The 21,701-nt window shown below is 37.4% G+C and overlaps 1 protein-coding gene across 9 annotated transcripts in view; it reads left to right on the forward strand.

Annotated features, from left to right (window-relative positions):
- Positions 1-21,701, forward strand: part of STXBP4 (syntaxin binding protein 4) — a 247,550-nt gene that overhangs the window by 107,488 nt on the left and 118,361 nt on the right. For all 9 annotated transcript variants that reach the window (XR_003030692.2, XR_009491553.1, XM_059878162.1 and 6 more), the window contains 1 exon segment: positions 19,709-19,885. Coding sequence is in view for 7 of the 9 variants with exons in the window: in XM_059878162.1 (XP_059734145.1) it covers positions 19,709-19,885 (177 nt within the window). In the remaining 2 variants the exon portion in view is untranslated.

Raw genomic sequence — 21,701 nt, forward strand, 5'->3', positions numbered from 1 at the left:
TTTTTACATTCTTTTCTCATACTGTATTTTTGAAGTCCAATGTTACTTTACACTTAAAGTGAATCTTAATGCATGCACTAAATTTTCATTGGAAATAACTGCTGTGATTTTGTTTAACAGCATTTATAGTTAAAAAGTAGATTCATATACCCAAATGTTCCAAATAAAGTTAAAAAGTTTGCAGTAACTGAAATGAATACCAAAAATCTTTTTATTTTAATATTTATGTCCCTATTGGCAAAATTTTTTCATATTTTTAGAAGATTCAATCTTTAAAGCAAAATCACTTAAAAACTACATCTTTTCAAGTTAAGTATGTCACTAATTCTGGTTACCATCAATTTCAAAGAAGTATTGCATATACTGAAAGCAACTGTAAATTTATCAGTATCAACTAAGCAGATGTCAAATTTTTTAAGGTTTTTGAACCATCTACATATTATCAGTAATAAAATCTACATGATGATTTGTGTTAGATAATAGATAAATCATTATTACTGACTTATGCATTTGAAAATTTTCAGTATCAGTATAAATTCTTACACTTGTCTAGCTTCACAAATAAGCTTTCTCTTTCCTTGGAGCTTCAAATTTAGCTCATTCATGTACAGTGTGATATTGATAATAAAATGTAAATCACACTTCCATTTTTTTGTTTTTAATTGTTAAGTATTAGGCAACCAATCATTTCTTTTAAGAAAATCTTCAACTGAAGTTAAAAATACAGTAAGTCTTCATTAAGCTCTTCCACAACTCAGCCAAGTAGCACTAGCAAAGAGCACAGGATCTTTAAATCACTGTCTTTTAAACTAGTGACTAGTCATCAAATTTGCACATATACATTAAACAAGGTTAACAACTGTGTCCATGGTGTTTTTCATATGGTCAACTTCAAGAAACTGAGACAGAAAATTTCAAAGTAAATCCTACAATGGCATGAAACAATGAAGAAAACAGTCTGTTGTTTGAAAATGCCAACAAATCAGAAATTTTGATCCAAGGTAGCTGGAGCACCTTCTATTAAAATAAAAAAAAAAAAAAACTTTTCAGACTTTTCTTCATTATCCAACTGAAAGTCTCATGTGACACATGTAAAAGTTAAAATATCTATGCCATAAGTCTGAATTTTTTAGGCTGTAGATTGACAACCTTATGTAAATTTGGAAGTCCTTTAAGACAATACCTTCCTTGGGAATTCCCTGGTGATCCAGTGGTTAAGACTTGTGTTTTCACTGTGGGGACTCAAGTTTGATCCCTGTTCTGGGAAGATCCTGCAAGCTGTATAGAGCAGCCAAAAAAAGAAAAAGAGACAATACCTGCCTGAAGTATGCATTTAATATTATCTCATATCATGTGGCTCATCTAAAGCTGAAATAAAGTACTTGCAGTTTTTCAAATTTTAAATCATTTGATCATTGGTATTTTTAGAAATGTCTTGTATTCTGTGAACATGTGTGAAATAATTGAAGATCTTTTATTTTTCTAAAATATTTCTTCTATCAAAACCAAAATTACCACATTGATTTAGAAACGGTTTACTCTTTTATGCAAAAAAAAACCAGTCAAGCTGGTCAAAATTAACAAATGTTGAACGTTTACTTCTGATTTCAAGTGACTGATTTCATTAGTTCTTACTTAACTGTTAGGAGAAAACTTTTATTTATTTATTTATTTTAATTTTCGGCTACTCTGGGTCTTCATTGCAAGGCTCAGGTGTTCTCTGGTTGCAGGAGCAGGGGCTCTTCCCATTGCCGTCTCTCCTCTAGTGGAGGAAGCAGGGCTGCTCTTCCCATCCTCGCCGGTGCGGTTATTGCCATCTCACCTCTTGTGGAGGAAGCAGGGTTGCTCTTCCCATCCTCGCAAGCGCTCTCATTGCCGTCTCTCCTCTTGTGGAAGGGAGCAGGGACTGCTGCTCTTCCCATCCTCGCCGGCTGTCTCATTGCCCTCTCCCCTCTTGTGGAGGGAGCAGGGACTGCTGCTCTTCCCATCCTCGCGGGCTCTCTCATTGCCCTCTCTCCTCTTGTGGAGGGAGCAGGGGCTGCTGCTCTTCCCGTCCTCGCGGGTGCTCTCCTTGCCGTCCCTTCTCTTGTTGTGGAGCACAGGCTCCAAGGCGCCCAGGTTCTGTCGCTGCAACTGGCAGGCAGGCTCTAGAGCAGACTCACTGGCTGTGGCTCCTGGGCTTAGTTACTCCTAGGCATGTGGGGTCTTTCCATACCAGGGATCCAACCTGTAATCCCCGCATTGACTGGCAGATTCTTAACCACTGGACCACCAGGGAAGTTCAAGAGAAAACTGTTTAACAAGCTCATCACACATTTGCAAAAATTCTCTCAATTGCTCACTTTTCATATGGTTAAAAAAACTTTATACAACAAACAGCTTTGTAAATTGCAATTGCATTCATCATAAAATTTTCAAAATATTTTCCTCTAGTTTTTTTTTTTTTTGCATTACTAGCTAATTCATCTGATTCTTCATCAGTATGCCCTCATTTTAAAAAAACTTTCTCCATACCTACTTCTTTAAGTATAAATTAACTGCAGTCTAATAAAAATAAGTATTTTCATTTAATTACCCATCATGATTTATACAAGTATTACTGTAACTCCTGCTGTCTACATAAAATAGATAAGAACACTTATTGTATAAAAAAATTTGAAATTAATTAATTCATTGACAGTGACCAGATTAGTTGTTTATGTATACAACTCAACTGCTTCACATGCCTGACACAAGCACTACAATTCAACACTAATGTCTTAAATGATACAATGATAAAAGTGCAATATAATTCTACCAAAATAATAAATATTGTGTAATGGAAAAATATTTTATGCTTATTAAGCTTTTAAACTTAAATGCAAACTGATGAAAATTAAATGAAAAGTTCAGTTCTTCAGTCAACTCAGCTATATCTCAAGGGCTCAACAGTCACATATAGGTAGTGACTACCACACTGGACAGGGCAGATCCATAACTCTGCATCCCTACTATTCAAAGAGTAGTCAAGGACCAGCAGGGTCAGAACACCTGAAACTTAGAAAGCCAGGGTCTCAAGTCTTACCCCAGACCTACTGAAACAATCTGCATATAACAAGTCCTCGGGTGATCTGTAACGTACCTTAAAACTTGAGAAGTGCATGTCCAAATTAAAAGCAACGGAGGATTTAATCAGATAGTGGGCATAGAGTTATACCAAGTACACCAGTGGCATCTGTGTGAGAGATACCATGAGGGTAAAGTCATCCAGACTTAACAGGGATAGCTTGTGCAGTAATAATCAGAAAAAGCAATCAAGGCTTTGTAATCTGGTGGCTGAGAGTCTGTAATAATGCAATTAACAAAACAGGAGAAATGAGATTGAGAGTTAAAATGTTTTAATTCATAGTATAGATTAATGTATATTCTCTACTTTTAGCAAAAGTAGTTTTAAAAATATTATATATGTGTGTCTGTGTATACAAACACATGTGTACATACTGAGACAACTATTCATTTCGGAAACAAGCACTTGCAATAAAAATATACAACCCAAAATCAGTCCTAAAACTTTGAATTTTTTTAAATTTAATTGACCTTGTATACCATTTATCTTCTCTTATGTATGTGAAATGTTATTATTCTGTTTAAGGGGATTTCTGACTTACTGTTAATGAAAGAATTTCTGTGTTTTAGAAAATACTACTCCACTTTTCTAAGGATTGATTTCTTTTTTTACAATTAGCATGTCTTTAAAAATTATAAATAAAATGTAATTTTTATTAACCCTTTTCTTAAAAACTTTTAAAAACCAGAAATTTGAATTGTATGAAATTTGGCAAAGTTTCTTCCCCTCTTTTAAGTATCCTTTTGAAGATCTTAATGTGAAACCAGTACAGTACTAATAATTTCACCATATACAACCTTTAAATACATAAGTAATCTAATTGTTAAAACACCAGTAGATTGATTTTCAATTTATTTTACAATTCTGGTTTCCAGTTAGTTCCAAAGGGAAAGAAAACACAGTTTGATAACCTTTGCTTACTTAAAACTTTTGCTTGAATTACTGTGAGACCTGATTCTAAAAGCAGAATCTTCCCTTTTTAAGGTACAATAGCTATTTAAATTATAGAAATTAGTTTACTTTTATTTAGTGCAATAGCCCAAGAAGAAAGCATTGAAGAACTGAAGACAGGTAGAATGGGGAAAAGGGAGAGCAAGGGGAGAGAGAAATAAAAGAATGAAAGAACAAGCTGTGAAAGCCTCCTTTTCTACTGGAAGAATCAGGTACCTTCATATTTTTTTTCAACCAGGGATGGCTACCAGAATACTGTTTTGTAAAGAACTGTTCATAGTATTCTCCAAACTCTAAGTATATTTTACGAGTTTTCATGCCTTATAGAATAATCCAACCTTACCGTTTAAAATCATGAACACAATTTCCCGTGAAATTATGTGTACTGCTTGTTATTTTTTCTTCAAGTTCTAACAACTTTTAACAGGCATGGGCCATTTTTCTAGCAACTTCTTTTGATCAAGAGCTTTCTAAAACTTAGTCTCACACGAGTTGTTTTTAAAGTTTCTTTTAGCATACTGTTATGACCTGAGGCAGCAATGAATTGGTGAACAGTCCAAAGCCAAAATATTTAGCTTGTCTAAACCAGTCCTTGCCCTAAAGAAACAGAGGAAATTGTTCATTTGGCAACTTCTCCAAGTTCAGATAAGCCTGGTTGTAGTTGACCTCACCTGTGCAAAGATTGGGTGGAACATTTGAGGAGGGTGTGAAGTCCTGAGGCTGCAACCTGAGGTTAGATCAGCACAGGATTCTCTGTGGACAGTTGAACATGACCTTAGATACAGTTGGAACAGCTGGCATCTGAGCTATCTTGGTTTATGGATTAAGCAGCAAAGGAAACTTTAAGAACAAATGAAACATGTTTCTTCAAGGAACAACAATATGTGATTACTAAAAATATTCACATTTTCATACTTGGGGAGATTGGTTAATTTTGTACATTTATTAAAGAAACAGTAAAACCTCTAACTTTTAGAATTCAAGTGAGTTCTTATACCCTTTTTATTCTTCTCTAGTGATCTGAACTTTTTCCAGTACTTCCATATGGTACTAGCAGATATTCCACGATGTCAGTCTCATCTTTCGAGGGAAAAAAGAAGTCAACTACATATATTTGTCAGGTTTTTTCTGTTCTGAAAGGGGACTGTAATAAAATGTTCCTCTATTCCCATTTCAAATGGTCACTTGTAACCTCAGAATGTCAACCTGTATTTTCTAGCAAGTATCCCTCCTGCTACTCTTATATAGTCTCAGCCACCTCCGTCCACGCCCCTCCTCTTAACACCTAGCAACCACCGATCAGTTCTCTATAACTTTGTCTTTCCAAGCATGTTACATAAATGTTATCATATAGTGTGTAACTGTTGAGGATTGGCTTTTTTCACTCAACAGCATTCCTCTGGGTCCCATATAGGTTTTACATATTTATTAGTTGTTTCTTTGTATTCCTGAATGTATATAAAACTGGTGAAATCTGATTAAGGTTGGTGAATTGTATCAATGAAATTTCCTGACTATGATGTTCTACTATTTTAATGCAAGATATCACCATTGGACAAGACTGAGTGAAAAGTACAGGAAACCTCTCTGGTGTATTTCTTACAACTATATGTAATCTGCAGTGACCTTAAAATGATTTTTAATAAGGAAATAAACAAAACAAGAAAAAAGGATCCTCTTTGAGAAAAGAAATTATAAATCTCCTACAATAAAGCCCAGATAATCAGGATGGTGTGATCACTCACGTAGAGCCAGACATCCTGTAATGTGAAGTCAAGTGGGCCTTAGGAAGCATGACTATGAACAAAGGTAGTGGAGGTGATGGAATTCCAGCTGACCTATTTCAAATCCTAGAAGATGATGCTATGAAAGTGCTGCATTCAATATGCCAGCAAATTGGGAAAATTAAGCAGTGGCCAGGGACTGTAAAAGGTCAGTTTTCATTCCAATCCCAAAGAAAGTCAATGCCAAAGAATGCTCAAACTACCACACAATTACACTCATCTCACATGCTAGCAAAGTAATGCTCAAAATTCTCCAAGCCAGGCTTCAACTATACGTGAACCGTGAACTTGCAGATGTTGAAGCTGGATTTAGAAAGGGCAGAGGAACCAGAGATCAAATTGCCAACATCCATTGGATCATAGATAAAGCAAGAGAGTTCCAGAAAACCATCTACTGCTTTATTGGCTACACTAAAACCTTTGACTCTGTAGATCACAACAAACTGTGGAAAATTCTTAAAGAGATGGGAATATCAGACCACCTGACCTGCCTCCTAAGAAATCTGTATGCAGGTTAGGAAGCAACAGTTAGAACTGGCCATGAAACAACAGACCGGTTCCATATTGGGTAAGGAGAACATCAAGGCTGTATATTGTCACTCTGCTTATTTAACTTATATGCAGAGTACATCATGAGAATCACTGGGCTGGATGAAGCACCAGCTGGAATCAAGATTTCTGGGAGAAATATCAATAACCTCAAATATGCAGATGACACCACCCTAATAGCAGAAAGCAAAGAGGAACTGAAGAGCCTCTTGATGAAAGTGAAAGAGGAGAACAGAAAAGCTAGCTTAAAACTCAGCATTCAAAAAACTTAAGATCATGGCATCGAGTTCTATCACTTCATGGCAAATAGATGGGGAAACAATGGAAACAGTGACAGACTTTCTTTTCTTGGGTTCCAAAATCACTGCAGATAGTGACTGCAGCCATGAAATTAAACAACACTTGCTCCTTGGAAGAAAAGCTATGACCAACCTAGACAGTGTATTAAAAAGCAGAGACATTTTGCTAGCAAAGGTCCACCTTGTCAAAGCTATGGTTTTTCCAGTAGTCAGGTATGGATGTAAGAGTTGGACTATAAAGAAAGCTGAGTGCTGAAAAATTGATGCTTTTGAACTGTGGTGTTGGAGAAGACTCTTGAGAGTCCCTTGGACTGCAAGGAGATCCAACCAGTCCATCCTAAAGGAAGTCAGTCCTGAATATTCATTGGACGGACTGATGTTGAAGCTGAAGCTCCAATACTTTGGCACCTGATGTGAAGAACTGACTCATTGGAAAAGACCCTGATGCTGGGAAAGATTGAAGGCGGGAAGAGAAGGGGAACACAGAGGATGTGGTAGTTGAATGGCATCAGAGACTTGAAGGACATGAGTTTTAGCAAGCTCTAGGAGCTGGTGATGGACATGGAAGGGTGTGCTGGAGGCCATGCAGTCACAAAGAGTCAGACACGACTGAGCTACTGAACTGACAATGATAGCAATCTGGGTGGAAAAACATATCAAATAAACTTTGAATTCATTTTTCAACTTTAATTCCCTTCAGTTCAGATCAGTTCAGTTGCGCAGTCGTGTCTGACTCTTTGTGACCCCATGAATCACAGAACACCAGGCCTCCCTGTCCATCACCAACTCCCGGAGTTCGCCCAAACTCATGTGCATCGAGTCAGTGATGCCATCCAGCCATCTCATCCTCTGTCGTCCCCTTCTCCTGCCCCCAATCCCCCCCAGCATCAGGGTCTTTTCATGAGTCAACTCTTCACATGAGGTGGCCAAAGTATTGGAGTTTCAGCCGCAGCATCAGTCCTTCCATTGAACACCCGGGACTGGTCTCCTTTACAATGGACTGGTTGAATCTCCTTGCAGTCCAAGGGACTCTGAAGAGTCTTCTCCAACACCACAGTTCAAAAGCATCAATTCTTCGGTGCTCAACTCTCTTCACAGTCCAACTCGCACATCCATACATGACCACTGGAAAAACCATAGCCTTGACTAGACCTACCTTTGTTGGCAAAGTAATATCTGTGCTTTTTAATATGCTGTCTAGGTTGGTCATAACTTTCATTCCAAGGAGTAAGCATCTTTTAATTTCATGGCTGTAATCACCATCTGCAGTGATTTTGGAGCCAGAAAAATAAAGTCTGACACTGTTTCCACTATTTCCCCATCTATTTCCCATGAAGTGGTGGGACCAGATGCCATGATCTTAGTTTTCTGAATGTTGAGCTTTAAGCCAACTTTTTCACTCTCCTCTTTCATTTTCATCAAGAGTCTCTTTAGTTCTTCTTCGCTTTCTGCCATAAGGGTTGTGTCGTCTGCATATCTGAGGTTACTGACATTTCTCCCGGCAATCTTGATTCCAGCTTGTGCTTACAGCCCAGCGTTTCTCATGATGTACTCTGCATAGAAGTTAAATAAGCAGGATGACAATATACAGCCTTGACGTACTCCTTTTCCTATTTGGAACCAGTCTGTTGTTCCATGTCCAGTTCTAACTGTTGCCTCCTGACCTGCATACAGGTTTCTCAAGAGGCAGATTAGGTGGTCTGGTATTCCCATCTCTTTCAGAATTTTCCACAGTTTATTGAGATCCACACAGTCAAAGGCTTTGGCACAGTCAATAAAGCAGAAATAGATGGTTTTCTGGAACTCTCTTGCTTTTTCTGTGATCCAGCAGATGTTGGCAATTTGATCTCTGGTTCCTCTGCCTTTTCTAAAACCAGCTTGAACATCTGGAAGTTCATGGTTCACATATTGCTGAAGCCTGGCTTGGAGAATTTTAAGCATTACTTTACTAGCGTGTGAGATGATTGCAACTGTGCAGTAGTTTGAGCATTCATTGGCATTGCCTTTGGGATCGGAATGAAAACTGACCTTTTCCAGTCCTGTGGCCGCTGCTGAGTTTTCCAAATTTGCTGGCGTATATTGAGTGCAGCACTTTCACAGCATCATCTTTCAGGATTTGAAATAGCTCAACTGGAATTCCATCACCTCCACTAACTTTGTTCGTAGTGATGCTTTCTAAGGCCCACTTGACTTTACATTCCAGGATGTCTGGCTCTAGGTGAGTGATCACACCATTGTGATTATCTGGGTCGTGAAGGTCTTTTCTGTACAGTTCATCTGTGTATTTTTGCCGTCTTTTCTTAATATCTTCTGCTTCTGTTAGATCCATACCATTTTTGTCCTTTATTGAGCCCATCTTTGCATGAAATGTCCCCTTGGTATCTCTGATTTTCTTGAAGAGATCTCTTGTCTTTTCCACTCTGTTGTTTTCCTAAATCCTTTAATGAGAATCAAAATGACCTGTGTCCAGTGTTAGAGTTTGCCCAAGAAACTGCCTAAGTTAAAGACAGCTTGCTTGGATAAAGAACACAAAAACAGCCTAGTTGGCATTACTGTTTGCAGACAGCAGCCGTAGCTAGTGATTCACTGAAGGTGAATATAGCATTTTAAACAAGCTTTAAACAAACATGTATATTCCAAATACCCAGATAGTTGTTTCTTTATAATGTAGGAAAGTTTTTGCTGTTTTAAGAAGTCTGAGGGAAATTTTCCTACCCTATAGATACTGTAGAGTCATTTTAATTGTGTTAAACAGACTCCCAGAATTTTCGGTGTTAAGAGAAATTTGGAAGGGAAGTGTTCTTTTCATAGAAACCTTTCAGTTCAGTTTGATTACAGTATTTTCTGTATCAGTTGGCTTAATCAGAACTGGTGTTAGGATTCAGGTTTCTGTACCATGAGCCACTGTTTTTCTGGCTCTTCAGGGACCACACTCACCATTCTTTCCTCAGTTTTTTCACACATGCCTGCAGTAACTTATAAGGGCCACTTGGGGAGGGAAATGTTTGAGCTTCTTTTATTTAATTCTTATTTTATGTGAATGCAGTGTGAAAGCTAGACATAATCTCTTCAAGGAGCTCTCAATCTAGTAAGAAAAATAAAAAAACAAGGCAAAATCATCACTTTCTAGAAAGCCCTTCAGAATAAGTGCCCTAGAGATGGTGAGTTGTCAGAGGCGTGATTGTACACCAAAGTAGATATGCTGCCTATAACTTTCCTTGTTAACCAAATACGAGCAATTACAAATCTGTAACATTGCATAAGTCAGTGGCTAAGAGAGCACCTTTCCAGGGCATATTTCAAACATTTAGGCAGATGCCAAACATTTTATGTTTCTTAACACAAAGTGAGAGCAATATATGTTAACTTGGCTGACAAACTAGTAAATTTTACTCAAGGAGGAAGTAGTGATAAGGCAGTTGATACCATAAAACTCCTTTCTTGGCAGTTTAACACGTGAGAAACACTTTCGTTACTCTTACTTTGTTTTGGGACTCATGACACTGTGTTAAATGATTTATTCACAAACTATTTTAGAATTAAAAGTAAGAGTTCTCTAGTCCTGCCTAACCCTACATAATTAAATCACCCTATTTGAAAATATTGTGTGTACTTTGATTCATTGTCATCCATGTTAGATATACCAAAGATTGTCTATGACCATCGGTTTCAAAGTAAATTGTGAATTGCATCACAGTTCTTCATATCCAAGGTAGCTGGTTTCCTGATACATTTCTTGTGACCATATATGTACCTTATATTTCATTTGCATCCCTTTCCTACTCTTGCTTTTTCTACTTCATTTGTGTTCTTAATAAGAAATTATTCTGTTGTATAGAGTATGAGATGAGAAGCTACACTTTATACTTTCTTTTCCAAATAGCTTTTTGTCGCACCATTTATTTTTATGTAGTATCTCCACTACCATTGGGTATCTTTGGTGGCTCAGATGGTAAAGAATCTGCCTGTGATGCAGGAGACTCAGGCTTGATCCCTGGGTCAGGAAGATCCCCTGGAGAAGGAAATGGCAACCCAAAATCCAATATTCTTGCCTGGAAAATCCCACGGACAGAGAAGCCAGGCGAGTTACAATCCACTGAGTTACAAAGAGTTGGACATGACTGAGCAACTAATACTTTCACTTTCCACTACCATAAATTAAATTCTCATATAATCTACGGGTCAGTTTGGGGCTATCTAATTTTTCCAGTAGCTTTGTCAATAAATATTGGGTGGATGAATGTTTTATCTAACTCTTCTTTGGCTAGTACCAATTTTTATATTTTATATATACCTTAAATTCTTGGGCCATGTCCCACCTTATTTGTTTGTTTGTTTTTTGTTTTTCCTTCTTACTGTTGTTATTTATTCAGTATTTGCTTATCAGTTCTCACTGACTTTTTTCTTCTTAATGAATTTAAGAATCTTGTTTATTACTTAGATCTTATTATGTGCTGTGCCATGCTTAGTCACTCAGTGGTATCTGACTCTTTGTGACCCCTAGGACTGTAGCCTGCCAGGTTCCTTTATCCATGGGGATTCTCCAGGCAAGAATACTGGATTGGGTTGCTATGCCCTCCTCTGGCAAATCTTCCCAACCCAGGGATGGAATTCAGGTCTCCTGCATTGCAGGCAGATTCTTTACCATCTGAGCCACCAGGGAAGCCTATGAATACTCTAGTGGGTAGCCTATCCTTTCAGGGGATCTTCCTGACCCAGGAATTGAACTTGAGTCTCCTGCATTGCCTGCGGATTTTTTACCAGCTGAGCTACCAAGGAATCCCCAGATCTTATTATAGCTAGATTCAAATTTGGAATTCTTGGTCAGGTTCCATCAAAATAAAGAAAACTTGATAAAATTTTGATCCTAACTGAATTCTCTAAAGGTTAATTTGGAAGGAATACATTTCTGTTCTTAAACCCCAAACTTCAGATGAATTTTAAATATTTGACAACTGGAAAAGTAGCCTCTGAGTGATACTAGGTTTCACTGAACAGGATTTAAATTCTGATTATTAAAGAAATTTCCAATACTGTCTTGTTTTGGTACACTTGTAACCAGGACTGGAGAAGTAGGAAAATAGTTTTCTTTTATGTGAAATCTCACTAAACCAGAAAATACATGTTCAGGGTTAAGTATACTGTCAAAACAGGGTTTTAACTAATTAATATTTATATTGTGAGCAAAGTTCACAGGGTAAAATTTATTAGATAGATGTACTTGTGTGTCTGTCTTTGATTAGGGACTTCTGTTTATAAACAGAGATTAAACATTGTTTCTTTGATTTTCTTTGATGTTCAGAGGCAGAATTCAATTTTGCACCTTTTGGAGGATGAGGCAGCTGCAGGTAAAGAAGTTGACAGCTCTTGGGAGGGTTAATTAGAGCTAATTATAATTTGATTGACCTGCTTTTTCTCCAGAAAGCTGAACCAAGTCTTCCTTTGCAAAGTGAGGATTTTTTCTTTTTCATACAAACTAAAGAAAATCTTATTTGTTGAGCTTACAAATATCTATCATTTTTCACACTTACAAAGGAGTGTCACCACATGAATCATGGAATCAAGGATTTGGGTAGGATTGGACAGGACTTTCAAGATTATATAGTCCTTGAGAGCATATATTCATTATATTAACTTATGATGGAAAATTATCAATTTTAGGGAAATATAAACTTGGTGTACATAATTTTTAAGTCTGTTTAATGAGAAACCAAGCAATAAAATTGTCGAGCACAATAAAGTGTAGCTCTCTGTCCTTTTTCAACCTTGGTATTCATTCCACATGGTTTAGATGTAATTTCATTTACTTGATAAATACTATAAAAGGAGTTTGTTTTAATTCATGTATAAAGAGAGCATGATGAAATGATTTGCTTTTCGTTATGTGCTATTTTTCATAGCATGACTTATGGTTGTTATTGTAATTACTTAAATGAAATACAATTCTACTAATATTGCTGTAAAATTGAAACCTTCATATGAAAGCTTTATACCTAACAAAATTCTATAAGGCAATTATATATGAAAAAATAGTCATTTTCACTATTTGTCAACTCAGTTACATGTCTTATTTATGTTGAATGGAGGACCTGTTAATATTAAATAGGGTTTTACTCTCAGACAACTTGTGTTCTACTTTCATCAGTCAAGATCTTTTTTGTCATTAGAAAGTTTGGGAGTAAAATATTATTTTCATGACAGTTTAACAGAGCAGTAGGAAATGCTAAATAGCCTGTGGAGTAATTACAGACAACAGATATTATTAAGGATAAAAGGAGGGGAGGACTTCCCTGGTGGCTCAGAGGTAAAGAATCTGCCTGCCAATGCAGCAGATACGGGTTTGATGCCTGCTCTAGGAAGTTTTCACTTGCTGTGGAGCAATGAAGCCTGTGTGCCGCAACTACTGAGCCTGTGGTCTGGAGCCCGGGAGCCACGACTACTGAGCCCACATACCACAGCTTCTGAAGCCTGCGCACCCTAGAGCCTGTGTGCCGCACCAAGAGGAGAACCCGTGCACCACAAATGGGGAGTAGCCCGCTCTTGCTGCAACTAGAGAAGAACCCGCTCCACAGCTAAGACCATTTTAAGCTTAAGTGGTCTGGAAAGATGAGAAAAGATAAAATCTAAAGTAGATTTTGAAGAATAGATGGCAGCTGGATGAAGGAGAAAAAGAGGAAAAATATATTCACCTAGTGGAAGGAATAATGTGCTCAAAAGTATTTTGGAGGTGAGAGAGTTTAGTCTGGGAAATTGGTAAGTGAACGCACTTGGATATGTTAATCCATAAGTCAGTGTGCTAAAACTGGAAAGACTGATTTGGAACAAATAGTGGAGAACCTTCAAGTGTAGAGATTGAGAATATATTTATCGTGTACCATGTTCTTAGCAACATTTTATCTAGGTTTGTTTCCTAGGCAATATTTCAGGAAAATTGATCCTTCAGAAGTATGCAGAGTACATTATAGTGAAGAACAGAGTATGCAGTGTGCACCTATGTGTGAGGTGTTAAAGACATGAATAATAGCTTGATGGTAAGAATGGATATTAAGGAGTGGTGCAAACATCACCAGTGAAGAATTCACAGTGCCTGATAACTGGTTAGGTATGGAGGCGGAAGAGAGGGATGGATGTACACCCAGAGAAGGCAAAAGGAAAGGAAGGGGAAGAACACACATCAGAGACGTACATAAAGTTCTGTGAATTCATTTTCTCCTCCAACAATGTCATGGTTAAGGGATGAGTTGTAGATTCCTTTTTTGAACCACTAGCAAATTATTTGAGATCATCCCTTGAGAGGAACATTAAGCGTATTTTAATAAAATCAATACTTAAGGAAACTAAATATAGCTTGCTTTTAAACATTTTTCCTTCAACATCCCTCTTCCTGCAGTAACCCTTAATCTTTTTCACAGGCTGTAATGGGACCAAGACCAAGAAGGGTTTTCCAATGAGTGGATGTAGGAAGCTGATAAGAGAAGTATTCTTTTGGGCTTGGTAGCATAAGTTACAATACACTAAAACATATATCTCTTGGAGGCCTCCTTTTTCTCCTGTCAGCAGTTGACATTGTGAAAGATTTACTGATTAGCTTAAAAATTACAGAACTTCTCAGTTTAGTGATGTGGATGTGCTGCCTAATTACAAATGAGCAACTGCAGTTAGTGCTTTTTCCTTCTACTTTGGGGAGCCGTTAAAACTCACAACTAGAGAAGGGAAGGTTTTACATAACTGTTGCTAACGTTAAAAAAGACGTGCACGTTTTACTTCCAAAGAACTGCTTGAGTGCCTCAGTCATTTCATCCAGTCTAGCCCTCTCAGCGCGTTGGTGATTATGTGTCTATTTGAAAACAATGAAGAGGAACAGGGAAAAAGTGTGCCAAGAGCTGTAGTTCTTTAACCCTTATTGTGAGAGTTGTTTTGAGCTTATAAAGTGGATGCTGTTATTTACCCTTATACAAATGAAAAAACTGAGTCTTGGAGAATTACAGAGCCAGAAAATGAAAAAAAAAAATCATATATCTAAGATTCTGAAGTATATCTAACGCCCATATTTTTTATTCAATATCATGTTAATGAAACAGTGGCAGGTTTTATTTTCTTGGGCTCCAAAATCACTCTCGACAGTGACTCCAGCAACAGAATTAAAAGATGCTTATTGCTTGGAGGAGAAGCTATGGCAAACCTAGCCTCCATTTGAAAAAGCAGAGACATCACTTTGCCAACAAAGGTCTCTAGCCAAAGCTAGAGTTTTTCTAGTTTTTCTAGTAGTTTTTCTAGTAGTCATGTACAGATGTGAGAGTTGGAACATAAAGTAGCCTGTCAACTCATGGCACCAGAGAAGACTCGAGAGTCCCTTGGACAGCAAGGAGATCAAAACAGTCAATCCTAAAGGAAATCAACATAATATTCATTGGAAGCACTGAAGCTGAAGCTCCAGTACTTTATCCACCTGATACAAAGAGCTGACTCACTGGAAAAGACCCTGATACTGGAAATGACTGAGGGCAGGAGAAGAAGCGGGCGACAGAAGATGAGATGTTTGGATGGCATCACGGACTCAATGGACATGAGTTTAGGTAAACTCCAAGAGTTGGTGATGGACAGAGATGGCATGCTGCGGTCCATGGGGTCACAAAGAGCCCGACACTGCTTAGTGACTGAACAGCAACAACAGTGCCTTAAAGGGAGAAAAGTGCTGTATATGGAAACATACGGTATTTTGTCCTTTGAGCTTATGCTGCCCTTTGTCTCAGCATAATCACGTAGCGAAGTTCTTGTAGCCTACAAAGATTTTCATTAGTGTGAAGTATATTTTCAAAGGATTTGGTCTGATCTTCCCTGACGGTTCATTGTGAAATTCTAAGGTGGAAAATCCTGATTTAACAACCAGACAGTGTAAGTTGAAGTTATTTTCTCTGTGTCACTAAAAAAATGTTATGTCAGGGATATGCCTTCATAATTTAGGATTCCCTTTTAGTGCATTTCTTTGTACTGCTTAATATTAAAATGCATAATGCTTTTGTTGATTTTTCTGATTTGCTATTACATCTTTGTTGTTCAGTTGCTAAGTTCTACCTGACTCTTTGTGACCCCTCGGACAGCAGCACGACAGGCTTCCCTGTCCTTCACCGTCTCCCAGAATTTGCTCAAACTCATGTCCTTTGAGTCCATGATGCCATCCAACCATCTCATCCTCTCTCACCCTCTTCTCCTGCCCTTAGTCTTTCCCAGCACCCAGTTCTTTTCCAGTGAGTTAGCTCTTTGCATCAGGTGGCTAAAGTATTGAAGCTTCAGCTTCAGCATCAGTCCTTCCAATGAATTTTCAGAATTGATTTCTTCTAGGATTGACAGATTTGATCTCCTTGCTGTCCAAGGGACTCTCAAGAGTCTTCTCCAGCATCACAGTTCGAGTGCATCAATGCTTTGACGCTCAGCCTTCTTTATGGTCCAGCTCTCACATCTGTACATGACTACTGGAAAAACCATAGCTTTGACTATATGGTCATTTGTTGGCAAAGTGATGTCTCTGCTTTTTCATACGCTGTCTAGGTTTGTTATAGCTTTTCTTCCAAGGAACAAGCGTCTTTTAATTTTGTGGCTGTACTCACCATCCACAGTGATTTTGGAGCCAAAGAAAGTCAAACCTGTCAGTTTCCACTTTTTCCCCATCTATTTGCCATGAAGTGATGGGACCAGGTGCCAGGATCTTAAGTTTTTTGAATGCTGAGTTTTAAGCCAGCTTTTTCACTCTCCTCTTTCACATTCATCAAGAGACTCTTTAGTTCCTCTTTGCTTTCTGCCATTAGAGTGGTATCACTTGCATATTTGAGGTTGTTGATATTTCTCCCAGCAATCTTGATTCCAGCTTCTGAGTCTTTCAGCCTGGCATTTCTCATAATGTACTCTGCATATAAGTTAAGTAAGCAGGGTAACAAAGGAATACAGCCTTGACGTATTCCTTTCCCAATTTTGAGCCAGTCCATTATTCCATGTCTGGTTCTAACTGTTGCTTCTTGCCCTGCATACAGGTTTCTCAGGAGACAAGTAAGGTGGTCTGGTGTTCCCATTTCTTTAAGAATTTTCCACAGACTGTTATGATCCACACAGTCAAAGGCTTTAGTGTAGTCAGTGAAGAAGTAGATGCTTGTTTGGAATTCCCTTGCTATTTTATGATCCAGCGTTTTCTAACTTTTAAACTGAATTAATCTGTACCTAACAGAGTAAATCAGTGAACTAGCTACCACATTTCGCCTGATTGGATTTCAGGCTCATGGTGAGGTACTAGGAAAATTCTGGCTCAATTATTACTGACATAGGAGGCTTTACAGTTATTAGAAAACAGCCCAGGAGGAAAAGAAAAAATGGATTTATGTGATCCTGTATTGCTAAATGTGGCACACTGCTGCTATCTTTTCTTTACTGCTTCCTCTAAGAGTCGTTATTTCAATGCACTGATCTTTTAAACAGCCATTCAGTGGGAATTGGGCTAGAACTTTGCTAAGGGGTCACATTTACCAGCCTGACAGTTATACATTTACAAAAGAAATGACATGAATTTATTCAGCAGCAAAACCTCTGCATCTCTTACCACCCCACTGCATTTCACACCGTATTACCATCAGTGCACCATAATGGCTGTATAAATTCCATTCAGATTCTTCATTTAATTAACTAGCGTTCTTTGAACAAAAATAAAAGTGCTGTTTTTATAGAGGAATAAAGGCTGTATGAAGCAACTGTGAAGGAGACAAATCATCGAATTAGTTATTCTTCATTGCTGCTATGGTGAATTCTCTGCCCCTCCCTTTCTCTTCAGTGATAATATTATTTTTTTCCTAGCCTGATTGAATGGAAAATGGGGAATGGTGTAGCAGCCTCAAATGTGTTTGAGTGTGTTGTAATGGCCACATCCTGAGCTCATGCAGGGCTGGGCCCCGATGATGTTGTCATCTACAAGTGATTTGTTTTTTTAGCATATTCTGTAGCCAAGACTGTGGACTTTGTAACTAGACAGCCTGGGTTCAAATCCCAGCTCTGCCACTTACTAAGTTTGTGATTCTGAGCAAACTACTTAACTTTCCAGTTTCCTGTCTATTAAATGAGGGTAAAACTGGACATACCTCTCACAGCACTGGGTAGATTATTTGAGGTGATCTATCCAAAACATTTAGAGCCCTGTTGACACATGCTAGGCCGTTACCTCCCATTTGTGCAGTCTTTTGTGAAGTTGATCCAGTTGTGACACTGGTAACCCTTGATCGTCTGGGCTGAACTGACTGATGTGTTAGTTAGATAGGTGTCCTTTTACCGCGTCTCTGCTCAGCACTCTCCAGTCGCTTTCCCTCTGGCTGTGAGTAAAACTAAAGTCCTTACAATGGCCTACAAAGGCTCTCAAGATCTGTCACTCCATGCCAGCACCATCCCTGCCCAGAGACCTGTGAGCACTTTACCCCCATGTCCTGCACCCCCTCCTTCCTGTCCTCTCCTCCTGTCTACTTCGGCCACCCTGGGTTCCTTGCTGTTCTCTCAAGATGCAGAATGCTATGGATGCACAATGCTATCTCAGTTCCTTTGCACAAACTGTTCTCTCTGCCCAGAAAGCTCCATCCTTTCTGCTGTTCTCTGATTAAAAGTCTTCTAAGTGAGCTCTTCATTGACTCTCTCTAGTTTGTCATCTCCCCAAACTAGATTATAAATATCGGGGGACAAAAGGAGGACTTTGTATTGTGTTAGGTGCTCCATCTTCAGTACCTGAGACAGAAACTGACACACAGTAAGTACTTAATAGTTATTGAATGTAAGAATGAAAAATTGACCCTTAAAATATGTCCTGTAGTAAAAATATTTCTAACCCTCCCTTAGGCTCAAACAAAAGCAAGCGTCCTGTAAAAGCTCCCAGAAAATTAAAATAGCCATAGTTGAATATTAGCCACGGCAATTGGAGCAGAAAGTTCCATTGCAGAGAAAAACAATTTCTGCATCAAGTAAAAAAAAAAAAGAAAGAAATGGTTTACATTATAGCAAGTGCAATATTAAATTATATTGGTGTCCTGGGAACTGTTATTGAGCCAGCACCAAGGCACAGTTTTGAGAGTGCAAATGCTTTGGGCCACACCATCTACTTCCTAAGATGAAAAATACAGCGAGTGTATAGTTTTGGTTTTGTTTTTGTCATGTAGTGGTGGAGTAAAATGGTGAGAAGAGCATTAATGTTGGAGTCAGATAAAGCTGGGTTTAAATTTTGGCACTGGTATCTGCCCTTGCATAGGTTATGTTACCTCTCTCAGCCTCTGTTGATTATGTATAAAATGGCTTTTAGTAATGCCTTTCCCTCAGTGTTGTTCTAAATGTGGTGAGCATTGCATCCTATAGAAATGGCTGTATATTTTACTACTGAATTCTGCCTTTTGGTTTAAATCAAAATGGGGAGGTAGCTCTTAGACTGATGTCTAGGAATAAGATTTGGCTCCTGGGGCTTGGACCACTGAGAAGCCCTTAACACTATAAATCTCTCAGCAGGATCTGATGAAGCTGCAAAAACCTTCATAGAACATGAGCCCTACCACCTACTTGACTTGTAGAAGTCTGCTCTTTTTATCTTTTGAGCCAATTCTTATTCTATTTTCCATTTTCAATTTTCTTCTGTTTCTCTTATTTTCAAAATTCTCTCCTAAATGTGTGAAGTTGGAGAGTCCATACTGAAAGTTATCCAAGAAATCAAGGAAAAGTAAGGTCACGCATGACCTTAATTAAATAACATGAATATTAGTTTTCTTTTTTTTTAATTTTATTTTTAAACTTTACATAATTGTATTAGTTTTGCCAAATATCAAAATGAATCCACCACAGGTATACATGTGTACCCCATCCTGAACCCTCTTCAAATTGAGATGTGAATAATATAACTATATTGATTCATTTTTTGAATTATAACTTCCAGAAAGAAGAAAATAATTTGTTTAAACCACTACTATTTTTACATTCTTTTCTTCAATGACATTATTTTTTTAAATATTTAGGAAGCCAAAGCTGTGGTCGAAGAAACAAGAGCCCTGCGAAGTCGGCTTCATCTTGCCGAAGCTGCGCAGAGACAGGCACAGGGAATGGAAATGGATTACGAGGAAGTGATCCGTCTGTTAGAGGCTGAGATTACAGAGCTGAAGGCTCAGCTTGCTGATTATTCTGACCAAAATAAAGTAAGCAAAACAGTTCCCTTTTCTGGTTACCATGGTTTCCTTGCCGTAGCTATGTATCCTGTTTTCATTTTTTTTCGTCTGCACTTCTAAACTAGGTCAGTGTTTGTCTTCTGTTATTCAGTGGTAGGATGATGTGTCATGGTGGGGGTAATGTGAAGGTTATGAGCCTCCCTTTATCCAGATAGCTTTGGGATGGAAAAGTATGTGCCCCAAATTTATTTGGGTCACTGGTCAACATTGTACAACTCAAGCATTAAGTCCCATTACATTGATTTCCTCCTTTTTCCCTAAACTTGCTAATTTGTCTTTTAATTCTGTTTTACTCTTTGTTTAGAACACTTGAGGAAGTGTGAAAGTTAAATAATTTTTTGCCAAAGGCCCAAGTTAATTAAGAGAAAGAAACTTGAGTTTGAATTTAGCAGGCTTCAATTTCAGTAGCAAAATACTGAATGCTTTTCAGAAGGCAATGTGACCTTTCTTTTAATGTGAATTTTTTTTTATTATGTGATTTTGTAAAACATTATATGTACTATATTCATTGAATGGTCTTCAAAAACTGTAATAGACATATATACTTTATTTTCACTGAAATAAGGTAGAAAATTAAATAAATTGAAATAGATATTTTATAACTTCCTAGAATTTTTTTCTAACCATAATAAGTGTTTATGTCTCTAATCCAGTCATCTTTCAAGAGAACATAAAACAAATTTGAAAAACTTACATTTATTTATTTAAACATAAAAGAGTTAAATACTTTAAATATACTAAGTGGAAATGAAACTAATTTTAGAAAAGCAAGATACAGAAGAAAGTCTGAAATTTTCTTTGGTTATCTAAGAGATACGTTTTTCACATTTGCCATTTAAAGGAGTTCCAAAAGAAGTCTGATGTTCCTGTCACCCATTGATAATACCATAAGGCCAAGGGGGAGCAATACTTTAGATGGCAGAAATACTAAGGAATGTTGCATATATTTATTATTCTTGACCTAGGTTTATGTTCTGAAATCAGAGATATATGCTTATTTCATGTGAGTAACTTAACATGATTCTGAAAATATTGGTGGGATTATCAAAATATTAAAAGTACTTTTTAAATAATAACTTGATTTATTTTCAGAGGGATAATCAAGTCTTTAAAAATACTTTCTTTTTAAATAATATAACATTTAAGTAATTCATATGAATTTATTCAATGTTTTAAAGCGTAGGTTATTTGCTATTCTCTATTTCAGCTCCTAGCTGAAAAACATTTTTGTCCTAAGTTTTGTGGTAATATAATTAATTCAGCTCTCTTTTTTAGCATAATGGTGTCTCATGCCATTCAGAGGAACAAAATTTTGTTAAGAGAACAAAATCCTAAACTAAGCCATTAGCCCATGTCTGAAAATAATCATTTTTTTTTTCCCAAGAGATGTTAGAGATGAACATCTCAACATTTTCCAAACCCAATACCAGTGGAGAAAAAGAAGGAAACTTTTTTTTGTTTGAGATTGCTTGAAGAGATACTCACCAAAATATTACAGAATTCAGATTCAGATATTCATTTTTAAAGCAGATTATTTTTATAACAATAAATATTTTTCTTACAAGTTTTCCCTTATATTATCATTATGTTTACTTATCTCCCTTTTTATTTATTTTTTCCTTCAGCTTAAGAAATAAAAACTTACCAATACATTTGAAGACCCACAATGTCCCTTTCCAATTTCATCCCATAAAACCACTTTCCTAGATTTAATCTTAACCATTTTCTTGATTATTTTACTACCTGTATATATATATCCCTTAGTCTTCACTGGTGGCTCAGACAA

This window comes from Bos taurus, chromosome 19 (assembly GCF_002263795.3).
Source record: "Bos taurus isolate L1 Dominette 01449 registration number 42190680 breed Hereford chromosome 19, ARS-UCD2.0, whole genome shotgun sequence".
Classification (NCBI taxonomy): domain Eukaryota; kingdom Metazoa; phylum Chordata; class Mammalia; order Artiodactyla; family Bovidae; genus Bos; species Bos taurus.